General features: G+C 42.7%; 1 protein-coding gene across 1 annotated transcript in view; it reads left to right on the forward strand.

Annotated features, from left to right (window-relative positions):
- The first annotated feature begins 2418 nt into the window (after positions 1-2418).
- LOC132378056 (interleukin-17 receptor E-like) overlaps positions 2419-23083 on the forward strand; it is a 102702-nt gene continuing 82037 nt past the window's right edge. Inside the window, exons 1-2 of the mRNA XM_059944721.1 lie at positions 2419-2603; positions 2701-2909. Coding sequence (XP_059800704.1) covers positions 2787-2909 — 123 coding nt within the window. The 5' untranslated portion in view covers positions 2419-2603; positions 2701-2786. The remainder of the gene's footprint in view (positions 2604-2700; positions 2910-23083) is intronic.

Raw genomic sequence — 23083 nt, forward strand, 5'->3', positions numbered from 1 at the left:
ACACACACACACTCAGATACACACGGGTCTGCAGACACACATACACACACACACACACTCAGATATACACGGGTCTGCAGACATACAGACACACACACACACACTCAGATATACACACGGGTCTGCAGACATACACACACACTCAGATATACACACGGGTCTGCAGACACACATACACACACACACACACACTCAGATATACACGGGTCTGCAGACATACAGACACACACACACTCAGATATACACGGGTCTGCAGACACACATACACACACACACACTCAGATATACACGGGTCTGCAGACATACACACACACACACACACACACACACACTCAGATATACACGGGTCTGCAGACATACACACACACACACACACACACACACACACACTCAGATATACACGGGTCTGCAGACATACACACACACACACACACTCAGATATATACGGGTCTGCAGACACACATACACACACACACACACTCAGATATACACGGGTCTGCAGACATACAGACACACACACACACACACTCAGATATACACACGGGTCTGCAGACATACAGACACACACACACACACACTCAGATATACACACGGGTCTGCAGACATACAGACACACACACACACACTCAGATATACACACGGGTCTGCAGACATACAGACACACACACACACACACACACACTCAGATATACACACGGGTCTGCAGACATACAGACACACACACTCAGATATACACACGGGTCTGCAGACATACAGACACACACACACACACACACACACTCACTCAGATATACACACGGGTCTGCAGACATACAGACACACACACACACACACTCAAATATACACGGGTCTGCAGACAAACAGACACACGCACACACACTCAGATATACACACGGGTCTGCAGACATACAGACACACTCAGATATACACACGGGTCTGCAGACACACATACACACACACACACACTCAGATATACACGGGTCTGCAGACATACAGACACACACACACACACACACTCAGATATACACACGGGTCTGCAGACATACACACACACTCAGATATACACACGGGTCTGCAGACATACACACACACTCAGATATACACACGGGTCTGCAGACACACATACACACACACACACACTCAGATATACACGGGTCTGCAGACATACAGACACACACACACTCAGATATACACGGGTCTGCAGACACACATACACACACACACACACTCAGATATACACGGGTCTGCAGACATACACACACACACACACACACACTCAGATATACACGGGTCTGCAGACATACACACACACACACACACACACACACACACACACACACACTCAGATATACACGGGTCTGCAGACATACACACACACACACACACACTCAGATATACACGGGTCTGCAGACATACACACACACACACACACACAGATATACACGGGTCTGCAGACATACAGACACACACACACTCAGATATACACGGGTCTGCAGACATACAGACACACACACACTTAGATATACACGGGTCTGCAGACATACAGACACACACACACTCAGATATACACGGGTCTGCAGACATACAGACACACACACACTCAGATATACACGGGTCTGCAGACACACATACACACACACACACACACTCAGATATACACGGGTCTGCAGACATACACACACACACACACACACACACACTCAGATATACACTGGTCTGCAGACATACACACACACACACACACACACACACACACACACTCAGATATACACGGGTCTGCAGACATACACACACACACACACACACTCAGATATACACGGGTCTGCAGACACACATACACACACACACACACTCAGATATACACGGGTCTGCAGACATACACACACACACACACACACACTCAGATATACACGGGTCTGCAGACACACATACACACACACACACACTCAGATATACACGGGTCTGCAGACATACACACACACACACACACACAGATATACACGGGTCTGCAGACACACAGACACAAACGCGCGCACGGACTCCGACCCGTAAAGTATCCTGATATTTAGCACTTCCATCGCTCTTTGGGAGATGCTGCAGGAGAAGTCTAAATGCCATTATTGAGTTACACTCAGCAAGCTGAATATTTCTATTAAAGGAGGTTAACTTTAGAATAAAAATATAGGAAATATTTTACTTTAAAAGGGGAAGGTTGAGATAATAACCCCGGCACCCATCCTGCTCGAGGAATAAGTTGAAGTATTGCCTGAAGTTTAGTCTGTCTCCGTTAAGAAAAATGTTCAACTTCTCCCTAGTTACACCTCTAGAACGTCGATGAGTCATTAATCCCATGGCTGAACTTGCAAATTAATACTCAGATGTTTCCAACCAGACTCCTTTCTCCACTGAACATTTACCTTCCTGACACAAACAAGAGAAAATCTGTGGATGCTGGAAGTCCAAGCAACACGCACAAAATACTGGAGGAACTCAGCAGGCCAGGCAGCATCTATGGAAAAGTGTGCAGTCGACATTTCGGGTTGAGACCCTTCGGCCGGACGTTACCTTCCTTACTCTGAAGAGCTCGCGCTCTTCTAACTAGGGTACTGCCCCTTTAAACATTTGGGAGAGGCGTGACCTCCCTCCTCTGCGGGTGCGATGAATTGTGTCATGCTAAGTTCAGATTTATTTTACTTTCAGAGTCAGCTGCATCTGAACGGCGACAAATTGCCGAGCGACCTCAGAGAGAGAGCTTCCGCCGATTCGAGGTGTTTGCAGAAGCCCTCATGGATTCCTTTGCCAGCCACCGGTTCTCCCTGGTTTTGATCGGCGCTCTTCTCGGCGGTGGACTCTGCGGTGTGAGGAGGATTACCGAGCTGAGTGCGCTGGGCAGCTCAGGGGGGCAGCAGGTAAGCTGCCCTCTGCAAACCCCTTCATTATCACAACGCAGCTGGGAAACACGTTCGGGCTTAATATCTCTGTCATGTCGTGACATTTGGCGGCGGCAATAGTACATAATAATTTATAAATTACAATAAGTAAACATAAACAAGTAGTGCAAAAAAGAGGAGGAAACTGGTGAGGTAGTTCATGGATTCTATGTCCATTCAGAAATCTGATGACAGGAAGAATCTTGTGGCTTTGGTACGGTAGTGGTGGGGGGGAGGGTGTGAAATCTAATTTAAATTGCAAGGGATGGTCTTCTGGATATAACCCGAGGAGCAGGGGAATCATGGATTTGTACAACAAAAAGTTTTACTAATATAGCAGCCTTGGTGTAATGAAACGTTCCAAGGTACTGAACGGGAACATTGTCAGTTTGGAGGGGAAAAATTCACAGCGACGAAAATGCTGAACAGAATCCTGTGTATCATTGAGAAGGCGGGAAAATTACATTCAAGAGATGAGACAGAGAATCATATCTATGCTAAAAGGATGGTGGTGAAATTCAGCCAATTTCACACTGTATAAGAGGGATTTACAGAGTTTATTAAAGGGTTAACTTTGAATATTACAGGAATGTGTTCTCCAGTTTGTGCTGCAGAAGTCCATACGTATTAAAGAAATGATAGGACCTCTCTGGTGTTCACTAATAGGCTGGTTGATAAACAAAATTTCACCAAAAGACAAAAGGATGTTAAAAATCTGCTGTCAGCACACACAAAATGCTAGAGGAACTCAGCAGGCTGGCAGCATCTATGGAAAAGAGTACAGTCGATGTTTTGAGCCGAGACGTCGACTGTTCAATTTTCCATCGACCCTGCCTGGCCTGCTGAGTCCCTCCTGCATTCTGAGAGTGTTGCTTGGGTTTCCAGCGTCTGCAGATTTCCTCTTGTTTGTGAAAGTCTGTTTTGCTGCCCAGAGAAATATTCAGAGTATTTTTACAATTTGAGGTCCAGTCGTGCTTACCCATGTTTGCAATGACCTTGGATAATTATTGTAAACTGTGAAGTCACAAATGCAAGGTCTCACTGCCTGACAGCCAGACAGAAAAAGAAACTTTTTACCACAGGAGAGAATAAAGAGAACACTTAACAATACAAGTAATATCAACATGAAATGTGAAACAGAGCTGCTTAGAATATTTGAACATTGTTAGCGATAGATTTTCAGGCTGAAGAAATTAGCAGAAGTTAGGAAGAGGAAGGCCAGCGAGAAGCATACCAGGTGTGATAGGAAGAACAAAGCAAAAAATAAGGCCACTTTGCAAATAGTGTCTGTGGTATGGAGAACTTCACATTCAAAAGACAGAACTAATCTTATTCCTGTTGAAGTAGGAAAGAGTGAGAAGTAACATGGATTTTGAAGAAGTGTGGTTCTAAAAAAAAGGCTAATATTAGACATTCACAGGGATAATCGTCATTTTATACGCCTTGGTGGTTTGCACCTCAGTAAGTAGGACACTGAGTGGGTATCACCCTAACCTTCATAAGGCTGCATGATAAAGATGATAATCTTTTACATGACTGAAATGACCTCAGAGCCAGAACTAACAACAAGGCTGGTGCTGGCTAAGATTTAAAAGCTCAGTCTGCTTGGAATCAGCAGTTATTCAGCTGAAGGGAGCATGAATCTCAGATTCCTGTCTTGATGCTGGTGAAATCTGGCCGCAAAATAGGTGAAACCTCTTTTAAAGAGATTAGCCTTGTCACATGTACTTTGAAATATACAATGCAGCATTTGGGTCAATGACCAACACCATCCGGGACAGCTCGCAAGTGTTGTCACACTTTCAGTGCCAACATAGCATGGTCACAATTTGCTAACCCTAACTGGACATCTTAGGAATGTGAAGCACCCAGAGAAAATCCACAGAGTCATGGGGCGAATGTTCAAACTCCTTATCGAGAGCAGTGGGAATTGAAGCCCAGTTGCTGGCACTGTAAAGCTTTATGCCAGCTGCCGCACCTGCCAAGACAATTGATCAGTTAGCCTGCTACAATGTGCTGCCTGTCTTAAATGTGCTTTGTTTAGGTAGGGGTACTGGAGGGAAAAGCATTTTTATATTTTTCTCAGTGATTATTTGTGGAATATATGCCTATGAAAGCACCACCACCCAATCTATCACCTGGCATTCTGGAACAAAAATCCTAGCATTTAATTTTTCCCCTTTCCATTCCTCAGTTGCCACGTAGCCAATGATAGAGGAATGACTAATTATTAAGAAAAGATTTTGAATTGGTCATAAATAATGGTACATGTTGCTCAGTTATACCCTGGATAAAACCACTTTCACTTCTTTAATATGGAAAAAGCATCATTTCACAAGAGTCCTATCAAACAAAAAAAGACCCCAAACCCTATTTGTAGGAGATTGAGAGAAATGCTTGGTTATAGAGAATATAGAGAAAATGCTTGGTTATAGAGAGTTGTTTAAATATCTTAAGTGAGTTTTGGGATGCGGTTCAGAGCTTAGAATTGTGACAATGGAAGAAATGGAATTTATTTGAGTAATGATTGACACTTTGAGCAGAGGCACCAACTGGGGTAGAATGTGACGACTGCGGTATTTGAAGATTGGTACTCAAGCGTGTTCCACGATGAAAAAATAGAATTCATACCAGATTTGATCTGGAAGTATCGAGGTAAATGGATGCATGTTGGAAACCTTTTTTTTTGCATTTTTCATTTCTAAGTTAAACACCATGCTGTGTTCAAAATGATAAGAGGCAATGCAGTAAATACTCCAAGGAAGAGGAGAAAGAAAATGATATTTCAGATTAATGAAAGTTAATCAGAGCTCTTGTTGCTCTGTCCCAGACGGCCTTTGTCTCTTCTTCCTGATGGACATAGCCGTTTGCTGGTGTTTAGTTGTTATTATTTGTTCGTCTTCTCAGTGGTTTGACATCAGAAAAGAAGAAATGAACCAAGTTAAAGGGAACTCTTTTTCACCAAAATGCTTCCTCTTTCATGCAGAACAGTTGCATATTTCGTATAGTGCAGTGGATTATTTTCAGGTTTTCAATATCCACAGCATAAATTCATACATTTGTAGAATTACACAGCACAGTAACAGACCCGTCTGCCCATTTGTTCATGTCAATGAAGATCCTCTCTAGTTTAATCCCGTTTATCTGTATTTGTCCAATATCCTTGTAAATGTTTCTTTTCTATTTATCTGTCCAATTGTTTTTAAATGTTGTAATTGTACCTGCTTAAGTCACTTTCTCTGAAAGCTTGTTCAATATGTCCTCTTTGTGAAAAATGTGCCCTCACATCCTCCTTAAATCTTTGACCTTAAAGCACCTTAGAGCTGCTACTCTGGGAAATGGATGATTGCTATCTACACTACCTGTGCCCCTTCCTATACTTCACAAAAAACAGTCTCAGCCTATCCAGTCCCCTATTGATTCAAGCCATCTAGTCCAGATATCATCTTTGTGAATCGTTTCTGCAGTTCGGCATGTCATTTCTTTAAGGTGCCATCACAGCTCAGGACATTGCTCAATCCTGGCATCCTTTGTTTGTATCCTGTCCCCATGGAATGCGTGGCTTTTCTCTGGATCCTCTGGTTTCCTCTCACAGCCCAAAGATGCACTAGTTAGTAGGGTACTGGGTCATTGTAAATTGTCCTGTGATTAGGTTAGACAACTTAGACAACTTTCTTCATTATCTCCAATACTACAAAATCTGGTGCCACCTGGAAATTTACTGATCACGCACCTTCCATGTCATCCAAATCATTAATGTAGATGACAAACAACAGGGGACCTAAGACCAATCCCTTTTGCATACAATTGATCTTTGGCTTCTAATGTGAATATCAACCGTTCACTACCTACCTCTGGCTCATGTACAAAGCTGTTTTTGTATCGACTTGACCTGCTTACCTGAGATCCCATGTGATCTCACCTTCCAGACCAGCCTACCTCGATAAAAGCCTTGCTGAAGTCCATGTAAGCAAAGTCTACCGCCCTGCCCTCATCAGTCCTCTTGGACATCTCTTTAAAAAATTCAATCTAGATTCATGAGTCTTGACTTCGCACAAGGTCATGCTCACTATCACTAATCAGTCTCTCCTTTCCAAATATCAAAAAGTGCATATACAAGGTATGTCACCATGTACTATTTTAAGATTCATTTTCTGGCAGGCATTCACAGGAAAATGAGAAATACACCAGCTGCTAATAAATAAATAATACAGAGAACATGAATTGTTGAGTCCTTGAAAGTGAGTCCGTAGGTTGTGGAATCAATTTCAAGATGAGGTGAGTGAAGTTCTCCACACTGGTTCAAGAGTCTGATGGTAGAATGGCAATAACTGTTCTTGAACATGGTGGTGTGCGACATGAGGCTCCAGTACCACTTTCTTGATGACAACTGTGAGAAGACCATGTAGCACCATGGTCCTGAAAAACATTGTCTAGCTTTTACTGTGTGCTGTACCAGCAGTTATGGTCGAAATGACAATAAAAAGTGACGACTTGACTTGAAGCCTGGGTGGTGGGGATACTTGATGATGGATGCTGCTTTCTTGTGGCAGCACTCCATGTAGATGTTCCAGTGGCTTCTCTTGTGATGAACTGGGCTGCATCCACCACCTTTTCTTTCAGATTTCCTTCCAGTAACTTCTTTGTTGTTCAGCTATACAGTATTGGTTTAGTTCAGGTATTGCCTCTGGGCCATATTCCGAGTCACGCCCAGTCGGTGGCCTCCTGTGAATAAAGCCTCTCATTTGGCTTGTATAGAAGGCAGGGAAATTCAAGCTATTTAACATTTCAAGGTTACTGTTTTATTCCTACCATTTTCCTATACATTCAGGGGCCTCTTTATTAGGTACACCTGTACACCAGCTGATTAATGCAAATATTGAATCAGCCAGACCTGTGGCAGCAACTAAGTGCATACAAGCATGCAGACCTGGTCAGGAGGTTCAATTATTGTTCAGACCAATAGAATGAGGAAGAAATGTGATCTAATTAACTTTTTAACATCGACCATGGAATGATTGTTGGTGCCGGATGGGGTGGTTTGAGTATCTCAGAAACTGCTGATCTCCTGGGATTTTCATGCACAACAGTCTCTGGAGTTTACAGTGAATGGTGTGAAAAACAAACAAACATTAAGTGAGCAGCAGAGCTGTGAGTGAAAGGACTTTGTTAACGAGAGAGCTCAGAGGAGAATTGGCACACTGGTGGTTCAAGCTGACAGGAAGGCGACCGTAATTCAAACAGCCACACATTACAACAGTGGTGTGCAGAAGAACATCTTTGAATGCACAGTATGTTGAACCTTGAAGTGGATGGGCTACAGCAGGAAAAGAACACGCAGCGGCCAGTTTATTAAGTAACACAACATTTGTCATCTGTTCCTGGCATGTCTTCTAACTGACTTGAATTTGAAGCTCTCTGCTTACAAGCATTCCTTCAGCAAGCAGCCCAGGGCATGTTGACATGAATTCCAGCCACCTCATCGTGCACAGAGGCAGGAGACGCTGAACTCTAACAGTTGTACCATGCACCTCAGCTTGTAGTCCTGGGCTTCAGAATGAGCCAGCCAGTCTACAGGTCTTCATTTGGACAACTCTTTGCAGGGGTCATCTACTGATTTTCAGGTAAACTAGAAGACATCTTTCTTCTGATGGCATTTAAAGAAAAAGCAGCTGGTTCTAAATTGAGCTTTCTGGCACTGCAACTCAAGGGCTGGATTCTGTGTGGTTTGTGTTTCACACGGAACAGTGTAGCACGTACAAGACCGTCAGACCACAGTGTTGTGTTCATCTTTTAACCTACTCCAAGATCAATCTAAAATCCCAGTCCACATAACCCTTATTTTTAATTCCAGATGTAAGTGGACAAAATCAACTTTGACTTCTTAAGCCCTGTTTTGACACCTGGCCCATGTTAGGATTATAGGTCAAAATAAAACTCCAACTATCCTTCTTCAATACAGCAATAAGTAAAAGTGGATACTGTAGTGGTAGTGAAGATGCTTTTAGAAGTATGTGAATATGCAGGGAATGGAGGCACATAAATCATTCAGGCAGAAGAGATTGAGTTTGTTTTGGCATTGTGTTCACCATGGGCCGAATGGTCTGAACTATCTAACGATCTTTGTTGCTAATTTGCAGGTTGTTGAGTACATGCAGGAAAAAAGTTTCATGGGCTGTGCATTCAAGGTGAGATAAGGGAAGACCTGCCAGTCCTCTATTCAATCTTTGCTGCACTCTCCCTGTAGCAAATATGCCCATCTTTTTTTTTTGATATCCAAAATAAACTTTATTCATAATTTTAAAAAACTTACAAGAATAAACCATCAATGCCTTTTCATTCTTACATTTGTAGACAATGCATTAAGCTGTGTTGAATTACATTTCTTAAACCTCTAGCACCACTACCACTAATATGGTTCCCCGGGGTGGTTCACTACTCCAGTAACTGAGGGCCTTTCTCACCTGACCAGGCCCTCGCTGTCTTCCCACATTCTGTCCTCCACCAAGCTTCGGTGTTTCTCCCAGGATATACACGTACTCCTGCAGCCTAGAATGTGCCATTACACCATTTAAAACAAAATACCTTGGACCCCTCTCATTAATCAAGGGGTCTGTGGAGTCCAGGTTGGGAACTGCAGCTCCATGGTCATCTTGATGTTCTACCAGTTTTGGGGAGACTAAAGTGTGTCTTTCACTGAGCTGATGATCTTTTAGCAGTTCTTGATGTTTTTTTCTGTGTCTCAGGGAGCAGCCCATAGATTAGAGAATCCAGTTGCTTCGATGGACCGTGACACTGGCCCTCACATCTTCCTCCACAAGCCCACAGCCCACAAAGAGGCAAGCAGCTGTCTCATGCCTGATACACCCTCTCAGGAGCAGTGGATGGTGGGAGTGATGTTCCGAGTACAATCGGCCATCTTTGGGGAAGGCGAGCAGGACTACAGACAATGCTTCAGATCTGCTTTTGCCAGCGGTTACAACAAGGCTGTTGTAGTCAAGCCCTCTTACAATGAAGGAAAACATACCACTTGCTCTCTTAATCACTTGCTGTACCATGTTGGGCTTTAGTGACTTGCCTGTGAGCACTGTCAAATACTCTGCTTTTCTGTTGCGTGCCACTGAAATCCTAATTTGCCTGGTAAGAACGCTGTCAAGCACATGTTGCTGAAACCAAGGGTCCAAGCCACTCTTTCTCAGATGTCAAACTCCCATGGTTTCCATAAGTCTCCACTGCTGAGGTTTAACAGTTCTGACTGTTGATAGAGATCTTGTTGGTCACAGATCCAGTATCAGAGTATCATGAGAGTCAGGTAGATGCTGGATCTCGAGCTATTTATATCTTGGTTGCAAATTGCAGTTGTATTTCTTTAGTTTTTATCAACAGGAGTAGTAGTGGGGATAAGCTCCCAGCACCTATTAAATGCACCCAGTGGCTTGTGTCTCAAATAGCCTCTGATAACCAAGTCCAACTCCTGGCCTTGACATGTAGCTTGGCGGAACCATTTCTACTGACAGGAGAAGGGGCAAAGGCGGTTACTGGCCCTTTAAAACTAGTCACTTTGAGCAATTGGGGCTCATCAACTGTGGTTGGCAGCTCATTTAGGAGAAGTAAAACACTGATCTCAGACCTCTGCTCCTTGCAGCTACACTCACTCATGCAGAAGGCTTCAGGAATAAACACCGAGGGAAAAATCCGGAGCTGAAGTCCTTAAGACCCTCCTATGTACATTGAGTTAAACGCTGACTGGAAACTCCTGTGATACTGCTGTGTCTGTCTCTGCCGTTACATGGCTGCATCAGCTGCACTGAGTAGGGGAGCCTGCTACATGGGCAACAGCTTGTTCTCCATATCACACTGCCCTGGACTGTGTATCACGGTAGACAACTGTGATCCAAAATCTGTGGCAGAGCCCGGATAGCAGAGCACTTCAAACAGCCATTGAATTCCTTTTAGAATAACCACACACCCACATTGCTCCCCTGCCCCCATCAATGGAGCAGACTATTGAATGACATACTGTTGCTGAGTGAGCTTTTCATCACATTCAATACATTTGATTAGAGATTCACACAGTAACACTTGTCCATGACTAAGTTTGCAGTTAATACCAAAAGATTACGGTGGGTATTTACTATAAAATATTCAGTCCTCCAGAGAGTGAAAGTGATCAGCAGGTGGGGAGAAACCTGCATCCTGATGTCAGGATCCTGTGAGGCTGACTGGCTTCTAAATTTAAACTTTTCCAAAACCGCAGGCCAATTGTCACCTGATTCTGTTTTCATCAGTTCAACAGGGTAGGTGGGTGTCCCTGCTTCCTGGAGGATGATTACTCATCAATCTCAGATTAATCACCTAACTCCCTCAATTTTACTGAGTAACCACATCGTATCTGACTCAGTACTGAAGCGGTGTGAAAAGTGCAGGCTGCTTTTTAACCTGCTTGCACTGTATGGCCTCCCGAGAGCTATTTCTCTTTAAGCCTTGAAACTGAACATAGGGGTGGGGGGAGAAATTTGATTTAGATTCCTGAACTAAATGTTTGCACCAGTATCTGTCGCTGTGTGCACTCAATTTGCCTGAGAGACATGGTTGAGTGGCTTGGCTGGATCAGGTTTATGAGCCCATTTATTACTTTGCATAAATGCTCTGGAAAACAATGTCTGTGCCTTTAATTATGTGCAGGATCTGAGTAACATTAATGCAGAGGTGGTAATAATGGCAGAGCACAATGTTATGAACAGTATGGTGGGCAACAGTAATAAAATAACAGCTGTGAATCATTGTCAGATTAAGGTTGTAAGAGGCTGAGTCACTGTTCTCTCAGCTCATGAAGCCCTCAGAATCTCTAGCAGCTTGTTTATGATTACTGGCAAATTGAGCACACAGGACGTAGAGGGGCTTTCTATCAGATCATTGTAGCTGAAGAATCTGTACATAAAAATAGGGAAAAGTTGCTAAAGGCTTGCTGTTAAGTGGATTAATTTGTCTTTCATTAATGATGTGCATCACTGGAGGATCATGTACATGTCAGCTGACTCCACTTGTCCAATGGTTTACAGAGGAGAGATGGCTACTCTGTTTGTTTCTGTCTTCACTAAGACCAGCAGACATAGGAACAGAATTAGGCCATTGAGTCTGCTTCGTCATTCCATCATGGCTGATTTTTTTATCCCTCTCAATCCCACCATAACTTTAGATACCTTTACTAATCAAGAACCTATTAACCTTCACTTTAAATATACCCAATGACTTGGCCTCCACAACCATCTGTGACAGTGACTTCCATGGACTCACCACCCTCTGGCTAAAGAACTTCCTCCTCTTCTCTGTTCTAATGGACATCCTCGTATTCTCTGGTGCTAGACTCTCCCAATATTGGAAATATTCTCTCCACACCCACTGTATCTCAACCTTTCAATATTCAGTAGATTTCAGTACATTTCATTGACTTCACCCCTCCCCCCACCCCATTGATTGTGTGGAGTTTGCTTGTTTTCTCTGTGACCCGTATGAGTTTCCTCCCCCATCCGAAAAGAGCTGGTAGGTTAATAAAATGTTCTAAGTTGTCCCTTTTGTGTAAGACTCAAGCAAATTTCTACAGATGTACCATGAAGAGCATTTTAACTGTTTACATCACCACTGGGTATGGAGGGGCCACTGCACAGAATTGCAAGAAGCTACAGGAAGTTGTAAGCTCAACCAGCTCCATCATTGGCACTAGCCTTTCCTGCATATGTGACAATACCTCAACAAGGTGGCATCCATCATTAAGGACCCCAAGAACATGCCCTCCTGTCATTTCTACCATCGAGGAGGAGGTACAGGAGCCTGAAGGCACACACTCAACGTTTCGGGAAAAGCTTCTTCCCCTCCACCATCAGATTTCTGAATGGACATTGAACTCATGAACAGTACCTCAGTATTTTCCCTCTCTACACTACTTATTTCATTTTTCATATATACAGTATACTTGATGTAATTTATTATTATGTTCTGCTGCAGTAAAACAACAAATTTCAAGCCATATACCAGTGATATTAAACCTGATTCTAATTTTCCTTCACCTTGTCTTAGAGTGATTTCCTGCCTTCTTTTAAATCTCCTGATTTTCTTCTTTACTGTTCTCTTGCATTTCTTGTACTCCCAAGTACATACTTCATTTGTTTCTTACTACGTATCTCTGCTATGCACCTCTACCTTCTAATTAACGGGGGCCTCTACGTCTCTCAAAAACCAAGGTTCCCTAAACCTTGCTGTTTATTCTGACAGGAACGTACAAGCTCTGTACTCTTTTAAAAAAACACACAACCATTTTTGATGGCCTCTCACTTACCAAGCACACATTTTCAGAAAATCAACTTGTCCCAATCCTCACTTGCCAGATCCTTTCTGATACAATCAAAACTGACCTTTCTCCAGTTTAGAACCTCAGCCTGAGGACCTTTTCTTGCCATCCTGGGCAGAGCAGATGCCGTACCGATCGGTGATGTATCTGGAAAGGATGCTATTTCTGGTGCATCTATATAAGTGTTCAAACTCCGTCAGTGACTTTCAGGAAACCATGTTTCATAAAGCCCCATCTAGCTTTACCTGAGGGCAGCTCAGAGTCAGTTTAATTATCAAAGAGTCTCTTCCATGTTAGGGTTATCTGCTGGTGTCTGTGGCCAGGAGCTGGTCAAGATATCAGAATCCTAGGTGGCAGTGACAACTGGATATCATGATTTGAGCTCAGTGGGCAGAGGTTAAGTCTACCTGAAAACTAGGAAGATACCAGAATTGTACCCTGGTGGTCCATGTACTCACTGCTTGTTTTGGGTTGTGTTTCCATGCATTGATTGAGCAAAGAGAGAATAGTGATGAAGTAAAAAAAAAACTGTAGAGTAATGCAAATTCTCGAAGTGACCTCTTGAACTGAACACGCTAGCACGCTGATAATATACTGCTGTTCCAACAATAAAACTAAAGCTCTTATTGTTTCCCTTGCTGAACATTTCAGACTCTTCACTTTTGTCTGAAGCGTTACCATTAAATTTACTCTGCTATTTACTGTAAAGTGTGAACAGGAAACTGTAGGTATTTTTTCTTTAGAAAACCATAGCCATATAATTGTATGGCATAGAAATAGACCATTCAGTTCATCGAGTCCATCCTGCCCAGGGCAGCTCCTCAGAGCTGTTGACACCCAGGAACTTGAAATTGCTCACCCTTTCCTCTTCTGATTCTTCTATGAGGACTGGTGTGTGTTCCCTCGACTTCCCCTTCCTGAAGTCAACAATCAATTCTTTGGTCTTTCAGATGTTGAATGCAAGGTTGTTGCTGCGACACCACTCAACAAGCTGATCTATTTTGTGCCTGTATGCTTCCTCATCACCATCAAAAATTCTGCCAGCAATAGTTGTATTCTCAGCAAATTTATAGATGGCATTTTAGCTGTGCCTAGCCACACAGTCTTGAGTGTCAGGACAGTAGAGCAGCGGGCTAAGCACAGATCCTTGTGTGCCAGTGTTGATTATCAGTGAGGTGGAGGTGTTTCTTCCAGTCTGCATAGATTGTGATCTTCTGGTTATGAAGTTGAGGATCCAGTTACAGAGGCCCAGAGATACATAAAATGTCCTTAGCCATGGTGCTGGAGGATTGGAGAATAGCTAACGTTCCATTGTTTAAGGAGGCTCTAAGAATAATCCAGGAAATTGTAGGCTGGTGAGAAATGGAAGATATTCTTAGGGACTAAATAATTGGATAGACAGGGACTGATTAGGGATAGTTAACATGGCTTTGTGTGTGGTAGTTTGTGTCTAACCAATGTGACAGATTTTTATGAGGAAGTTACCAGGAAAGTTGATGAGGGAAAGGCAGTGGATGTTGTCTACATAGGCCTTTGAAAAGGTCCTGCACGGGAGGTTGGTCAAGAAGGTTCAGTCACTGGGCTTTCAGAATGAGCTGGTAAATTGGATTGGGCATCAATAGAGTGGTAGTAGATGATTTCCTGTCCGGACGAAGGGTCTCGGCCTGAAACGTTGACTGCTCATTTCCATGGATGCTGTCTGTCCAGCGTGTTGTACGTGTTGGTTGCCTGTCCATCCGGAGACCATGCCTAGTGGTGTGATGGGTCTGTTGTTTGTCATCTACATCAACTATCTGGATGATAATATGATAAACTAGATCAGCAGATTTGCAGATGACCACAAGATGGGGGGTGTAGTATAGAGTGAAGAAGGCTATGAAAGCTTGCAGTGGGATCTGGACCAGATGGAACCTAATGCAGAGAAGCACCAGTGTAAGGTGTTCCATTTTGCGAGGACAAACCAGAGCTGGACTTGCACGGTGAGCGGTAAGGCACTGCAGAGTGTGGTGGAACAGAGGGATTTGGGATATGGGAACGCAGATCAATAATTCCATGGAAGTGGTGTAATGGGTAGGTAGGATTGTAAAGAGGGCTTCTGGCACAATGACCTTTAAAAATCCAAGTACTGACTAGATGAGCTACGATGTTATGTTAAAATTGATCTTGGTGAGGCCTAATTTGGAGCATTGTGTGCAGTTCCAGTCATTTACCTACAGGAAAGATATCAATAATATTGAAAGGGTGCAGAGAAAATTTACAAGGATGTTGCCAGGTCTTGAGGACCTGAGTTATAGTGGAAGGTTGAATAGGTTATGACTTTATTCCTCAAGTGTAGGAAAATGAGGAAGATTTGAAAGAGGTATAGAAAATTTTGAATGGGTATAGATACGTGTGGTGAAAACTGCCCAGTGGATTATCGGCATCCAATTGCCCACCATTGAGAACATTTACCATAATTGCTGCCTGGGCAGGGCAAAAAGCATTATTGAGGACGCATCTCACCCTAACCATGGGCTTTTTACTCTCCTCCCATCCAGTAGGCGCTACAGGAGCCTCCACTCCCACACCAACAGGCACAGGAAGAGCTTCCTCCCTGAGGCTGTGACCCTGCTGAACCTCACATCACAGCGCTAAGCAGTACTGCCCCCATATTGTACTGTCCCAGTGCTTTTATATTTTATATTTTTATATTTGTGTGCTGTAGCACTTTTTATTTTGTAAATTACACTTTTGCATTTCTGGTTAGATGCTAAGTGCATTTCATTGGCTTTGTATCTGTACTCGGCACAATGACAATAAATCTAATAGGGTAAATGCAAGCTGGTTTTTTCAAATGAGACTGGGTGAGGTTAGAACTAGAGGTCATGGGTTAAGGAAGAAAATGGAATGTCTAAGGGGAACTTCACTGAGAGTGTGGACGAGCTGCCAGCGCAGGGGTGGTTGCGGGTTCAATTTCAACATTCATGAGAAATTTGGATAGCTACATGGCTGGGAGCATTATGGAGGACTATTGGCAGATACAGATAGATGAGACTAGGCAGAATAATAGCTTGGCATGGACTAGATGGGCCAAAGGGCCTGTTTCTGTGCTGCAGTGGTGTAGTGTTCTATGACTCATCCACAGAAAGTTGTGCATCATTCTCCCTTATCTAGTCTGTGTGACCAAGACACTTGTAAGAGAATTCCCCCATTTGTGAGTCAGTTACTGTTTTTTCTGAGAATTAAGTGCCTGATAAAACAAATCCAATATGGTAAGGTTGGATGCTATCGAACAAATTAGTCTCAGTGGGGATGGTTGTGGCCTTGCTTGCTTTGTGACAGAACTTAGGGACTCAATTCATTTCATAACAAGTACCAATATTAGCAGGAAGCCGTCACAGTTGTGGGAATGCCATGCTTTTCCAGCTGGTGCTCTGCCTAATGCAAATTTATGATAGTCATACATGAGTGATGTTAAGTTCACTGTGATCAAAAGGTGCTGAGCAAGTAATGGTGAACTGTTATCATTTGCTCTCCATCGGATAGTTGTTTCTCTGGTGGGTTAAGTTATTTCTTGGATTGTGCCCTATTCTGCTGATACCAACTAAAAATGGTCCTGTTTTGATCAACAGAATCACTTAATTAAATTGCTTGGCTCTTGCAAATTAATTCAGTTTGGTAGAGTTTCAAGAAAAGACAGGTGTGGAATCAACCTGTGCGCACTCTCCTACCGCGTTATTTATTTATTTAATTTAAAGTGGAAAATGGGCCTTTCTGGCCCTTCATAACGCACCACCAGCAAACACCGATTTAACCCAAGCCTAATCATGGGACAATTTTCCATGACCAATTAACCTCCTAATAGCTACGCCTTTGGACTGTGGGAGGAAACTGGAGGACATGGAGAAAACCTACACATTTCACGGGGAGGATGCATTACAGAAGACTGCTTACAGAAGATGCCAGGATTGATCTCTGAACTCTGACACCCAGAGCTGTAATAGCATTACGCTAACTGCCATGCTGCCATAATACCCCATGAACCCCTCACTTGGTAATGAAGACTGTTTGAGTTCTCTTGGGTTGCACTCAACATGTTGCAACAATCTGCTAAAGAAGGTCGAGTAGCATCTGTGGGAGGAAAGGTGTTGTTAAAATGTAGTGTTCGACATGGAAAATGTCAATAATTCCTCTGCTCCCACAGATGCTACTCAACCCACTGAAACTTTCCAGCAGTTGGTTTCTTGCTCTAGGTTGCTGTGTCTGCAATTGCCTCTGATTCCACCAGTTAGCTTTCCTGCTGAGGGTTTGTGCTTGCTACAAGAAGGGATGTTGGTTTCACAATGTTAAGAATTTGTATTTGAATTTATTTAAATCTTGCGTCCATCCCACAATGTGAGGGAGTAAAATCTTTGTGTTATGACTCTGTCGCAGTGTATAGACATGTGAATTTATAAGTCTAATGGCTTGTAGAAAGAAACTGTCCCATTGCTTGTTGGTCCTGCAGTTGTCCACTCTCTGCAGTGCCCAAACATCAAGGTTGATACAGTTCCCATACCAGGCGGTGATACAGCCAGTCTGGATGCTCTCAATGGTGCCCCTGTAGAGCACCTCGGCAAATGCATCAGGTATTCTCGTTGTCACTAAATATGTCTCCCTCTTCGTTCTGGCAGACTTGCACAGTTATCTATAGGAGGACTCAGCTATTCTTGATGATGACACTGCTGTTGTGGGCTGTATCAAAGGTGGTGATGAACCAGCTTGTAGGAGGGAGTTTGAAAATTTAGCTGAGTGGTGTGATAACAACAACCTCGCTTTATGTCAGCAAGACCAAGGACTGATTGTAGACTTCAGGAGAGGGAAACCAGAGGTCCATGAGCCGGTCCTCGTTGGAGGATCAGAGGTGGAAACAGCGCCAGGATTGCACTGCAAACTCCGCATTGCCCCGAGTTGTAATAGTTTCATGCTTATCTCTACACTATCATGGCAACACACACATTTTAATTCTTGGTTTGCTTTCTTCCCACTTGTTCACAGGAAATGGGCATTCCTGAAATTGTAGCTATCTATTGTTCATTCAGGAATCAGGGAGGTAGTTATGACTTAAATAGATTGGTGGTTTAGAAGTCATGTAAAGATCATAATAGTCAAGAGAGGCAAATTTCCTTTCCTGGAAAACATTGGTTATAGTGAATTTTTAACAACAACCTGGTATTTTTAGTATTCTATTTCTTAATAATCTACTAAGAGGTCATGTTTTTATTTAGAATTCCAGTCTAAATGTTTTACTGCATAGGAATTGAAATTCCATAGCTGCCAAGTGGCATTTCAGCTTTTGTTTCTGCACCTTTCACCCATCTTGCAGTAATTATAATTGGATCTGACATGAGAGAAAAGTTTAAAGATAAAGATCAGCTTTATTTGTCAAGTATACATTGAAACAGCCTGATGATTGTGCTGTGGACTCTCAAGTGTTGCTACACCTAGCCCTAATCTGTACAGAAAGTGGAGCACCAACAGAACATGCTTGCAACTTACTAGCCCTAATCTGTACGGAAAGTGGAGCACCCAGAAAAGACCCACACGGTCACACCCAAGCTCCTTACAGACAGTGGTGGGAATCAAACCCAAATGGAGATTGCTGGTGCTATAAAGTGATGCTGCTAACCATCACTCAACCATGTCACACCTTGTATCATCTTAGAACCATAGAACATTACAGCACAGTACAGGCCCTTCAGCCCTCCATGTTGTGCTGACCCATATAATCCTTAAAAAAAGAATGAGAGACGGGAAAGAAAGGTTTGCAATTAACTTTAGTCTTGGCACATCTCAAAGTGCTCTACAGCTGATGAAGAGCTTTTGGAATTAAAATGCTTGACAAATTTATGCACATCAATATTCCACCATCACAATGTTTTTAAAAACAGTGATGCTGGTCAAGCTTATCGATCCAGCCAGCAGCTTGTCAGTATTTTACGTTGTCTCCAGCTGTAGCCTTCCTTTGCAAAGGGATGATGTCTTTGGAGCTTCTGTTGACATTTCTGTAGCTCTGGGTTTTTATGGAATGGAGTTGCTAGCTCCATTCACCCTCCTCCCTTCATAGCCAGGCTAGCGACTGTCCATTTCACAGTGGTGCTGATTAACCAACAGAGGGAATTTGATCCTCCTGGCAATAAAGAATTGTTTATTTTTATCAGAGGGTATCGATAAGATCTCAGTTTACCAGTGTTTCTGAGGAAATTTTTTTCCTGGCAGTGCTGGTCTCCCATGGTATTTCACTGGCACTTGAGTCTGGATTTTGATACTAATGTCTCTGTTTCAAGTCTCTCTTCAATCATTGAACTATTCTGCAGCAAATTCTGTGAGCAAATTAGGTCTTTCTTTTTTGGAGCGTAGAAGGTTGAGGGGGAGACTTGATAGAGGTATTTAAAATTACGAGGGGGATAGATAGAGTGGACGTGGATAGACTTTTTCCATTGACAGTAGGGGAGATTCAAACAAGAGGACATGAGTTGAGAGTTAGGTGGCAAAAGTTTAGGGATAACACGAGGGGGAATTTCTTTACTCAAAGTGGTAGCTGTGTGGAATGAGCTTCCAGTAGAAGTGGTAGAGGCAGGTTTAATATTGTCATTTAAAGTAAAATTGGATAGGTATATGGACAAGAAAGGAATGGAGGGTTGGGCTAAGTGCAGGCCAGTGGGACTAGGTGAGAGTAAGTGTTCGGCATGGCCTAGAAGGGCTGAGATGGTCTGTTTCCGTGCTGTAATTGTTTTATGGTTTTATACTAAGGGAATAGATTGTTTCCTTTTACATGACATTCATTGCAAGTACTATCTTGATTCTATCATTCTTTCTATTCTATTAAAATCTCAACTGGGAGAAATTGCCACTTCCATAACTTTTGGCTTTTGATTTGTAATTCCCCCCCCCCCCATGTATTTTTTTGTATTTCATTATCATGGAACATTAATACATGCTGTTCTAATCCTCTCAATAACCCTCACCTGATTCTCCTGACACCAGAAGAACACTGGACCAGCTTGCACATTGTTACCAATTCACCTACCAACCACTTCTAGAAACTTCTTTCGATGCACAATGGGAAGGATCTAGACTGGTTCCATCACAGCCTGGTATGGAAACACCAATGGCCAAGATGGAAAGACCTACAAAACGTGGAGGATACGGCCCAGTTTATCACAGGAAGAGTGCTCTGCAGCATTGAGCAGACCAGCAAGGAGTGCTGTCATCCATCATCAAAGACCCCTGGCGTTCAGGTCTCACTCTCTTCTCACGACTATCATCCAGCAGGAGGTACAACCATTATGGTTCTGAAGCAGGGGAGATAAATTCACTCATCTCAACATTGAACTGATTCCCCGATCCTGGGCCTAAGGACTTTACAACTCAAATTCTCAGTATAATTTACTTACTTCTTTCTGCGTGACTAAGGAATGCCTTGCCACCTTTGAGGTCTCATCACAGGATAGCAAGCCCTTTACTATTTACCTTTGCTGCATACTCCACACACTTTGAATTTCATTTTCTATTTTAAGATAATTAAAATTTTCTGTTTTATTTATTTGAGGTAATATGTTGTTTTGTGTGCTGTATGTAATATGTTTTGCACCGGGGAACGTTGTTTCATTTGTTTTGTATACACATACACTTGAAGATTAGCCGGGAGCAAAGGGTGGGAATAAAAGATACATTTTCTGTTGGATGCTGGTGACTAGTGTGTTCCCCAGGACTCGATGATGGGACTGCTTTACACATTATATGTCAATGTGGACAATATAAAGATAGGTGGAGGGTCAGATAGTGTTGCAGAAGCAGAGTCCACAGCAGGAATTTGACAGATTGGGAGAAAAAGTGGCAGATGCAATATAGTGTAGGGAAGTTGGTAGAAGGAATAAAGACTATGTTTTAAATGGGAGGGGGAGGGAGGGAGCGAATTCAAAAATCAGAAGTGCAAAAGGACTTGGGAACCCTCATGAAGATTTCCCTAAAGGTTAACTTGCAGGTTGAGTTGGTGGTAAGGAAGGCAATGCAACGTTAGCATTCATTTCAAAGGGACTATAACATACAGTGCCTATAAAAAATATTCACCCTCTTTGGAAGTTTTCATGTTTTATTGTTTTACAACATTGAATCACATTTCATTTAATTTGACTTTTTTGACACTCACCAACAAAAGATGACTCTTGTGTTAACGAGAAAACAGATCTCTACAAAGTGATCTAAATTAATTACAAACATTAAACAATAATTGAAAGCATAATTATTCACCTCCTTTAATACCACACATCAAATCATCAGCCAATTGGTTTTAGAAGATACATAATTAGATAAATGGAGATCTGTTTTTGGAGACCTGTCTGCAGTCAAGGTGTTTCAAATGACTGTAGTAAAAATACACCTGTATCTGGAAGTTCTGTCTCCTGGAGAGACAGTATCCTGGCAAAAACTACACCATGAAGACAAAAGAACGTTCCAGGTAACTCGGTGAAAAGGTTGGGAGATGGATCCAAGTCACTGAATATCCCTTAGTTATTCAAATTGGAAAGAATATGACACAGCTGTAAATCTGCCGAGAGCAGGCTGCCCTCAAAAACTGAGTGACCGTGCAAGAAGGTGACTAGTGCGGAGGCCACCAAGAGACCTATGACAACTCAAAAGAAGCTACAAGCTTCAGAGGCTGGGCTGGGAGAGACTATGCATACAACAGTGCCTGGGGGCTTCACCAGTTGCAGCTTTTTGGGCCCCTTGTCTCATAAAAGATGTGCTGGCATCGGAGTGGGTCTGGAAGAGGTTCATGAGAATGATTCTGAAAGTGAAAGGGTTAAGAATGAGGAGAGCTTGATGCTCTGAGCTTTATTCACTGGAGTTTAGAAGAAAAGGGGGTTCTCATCTAAACCTATTGAATATTGAACTGCTGAAGTAGAGTGGATGTGGAGGGGATGATTCCTATGACGGTAGAGCCTAGGACCAGAGGACATCGCCTCAGAATAGAAGGATGTCCCTTTTAGAGTAGAGGTGAGGAGGAATTTCTTAGCCCATGGGTGGTGAATCGGTGGAATTCATTGCCCCAGATGATTGTGGGAGCCAAGTCATTGGGTATATTTCAAACAGAGGTTGATAGGTTCTTGATTGTTAAGCATGTCAGTGGTTCTGGGGAGAAGACAGGAAAATTGGGTTGGGAGAGAATATAAATCAGCCAAGTTGGAATGGCTGAGTGGACTCGATGGGCCAGATGGTCTAATTGTACTTCTATATCTTGTGGTGTAGATGGATTTATATGCTCACTTCCTGAAGTGAGGCTTCAACACAGAACCTTTGGGCACCAACTGGGCCACTGATTCTAACTTGTAAATTAAAACTTGAATTTATCTAGTAGCTTGTACAAATTCATGATGCCCTACTGGATGTAATATAGGAAATATGGCAATCAGTATATATCAAGACATTCTCACAAACAGCATGTGAGAATGGCCAGTTTTTGTGATGGTTAAATAAAAAATTAGGCAGGAAATCGGGCATCCAAAACATTGACAATTCCTTTCCTTCACAGATACTGCTCGACTCACTGAGTTCTTCTATGCAATTGGTTATTGCTCCAGATTCCAGCATCTGAAGTATTTTGTATCTGCATCTTTGAACTAATGTTGTTCATTTTTCACAAGCATCTAAGACTGAAAACAGAGTTTAATTCAATAGTCTCCTCATAAATGCTACCTCTGATAGTCCACCACTTCAGTATCAAGCTTGTTTCTGCTCTGGGAGTTGAATCTTACAGTGTTGTAAATCCACGCAGATTGGAAGC

This window comes from Hypanus sabinus, chromosome 19, assembly GCF_030144855.1.
Source record: "Hypanus sabinus isolate sHypSab1 chromosome 19, sHypSab1.hap1, whole genome shotgun sequence".
Classification (NCBI taxonomy): domain Eukaryota; kingdom Metazoa; phylum Chordata; class Chondrichthyes; order Myliobatiformes; family Dasyatidae; genus Hypanus; species Hypanus sabinus.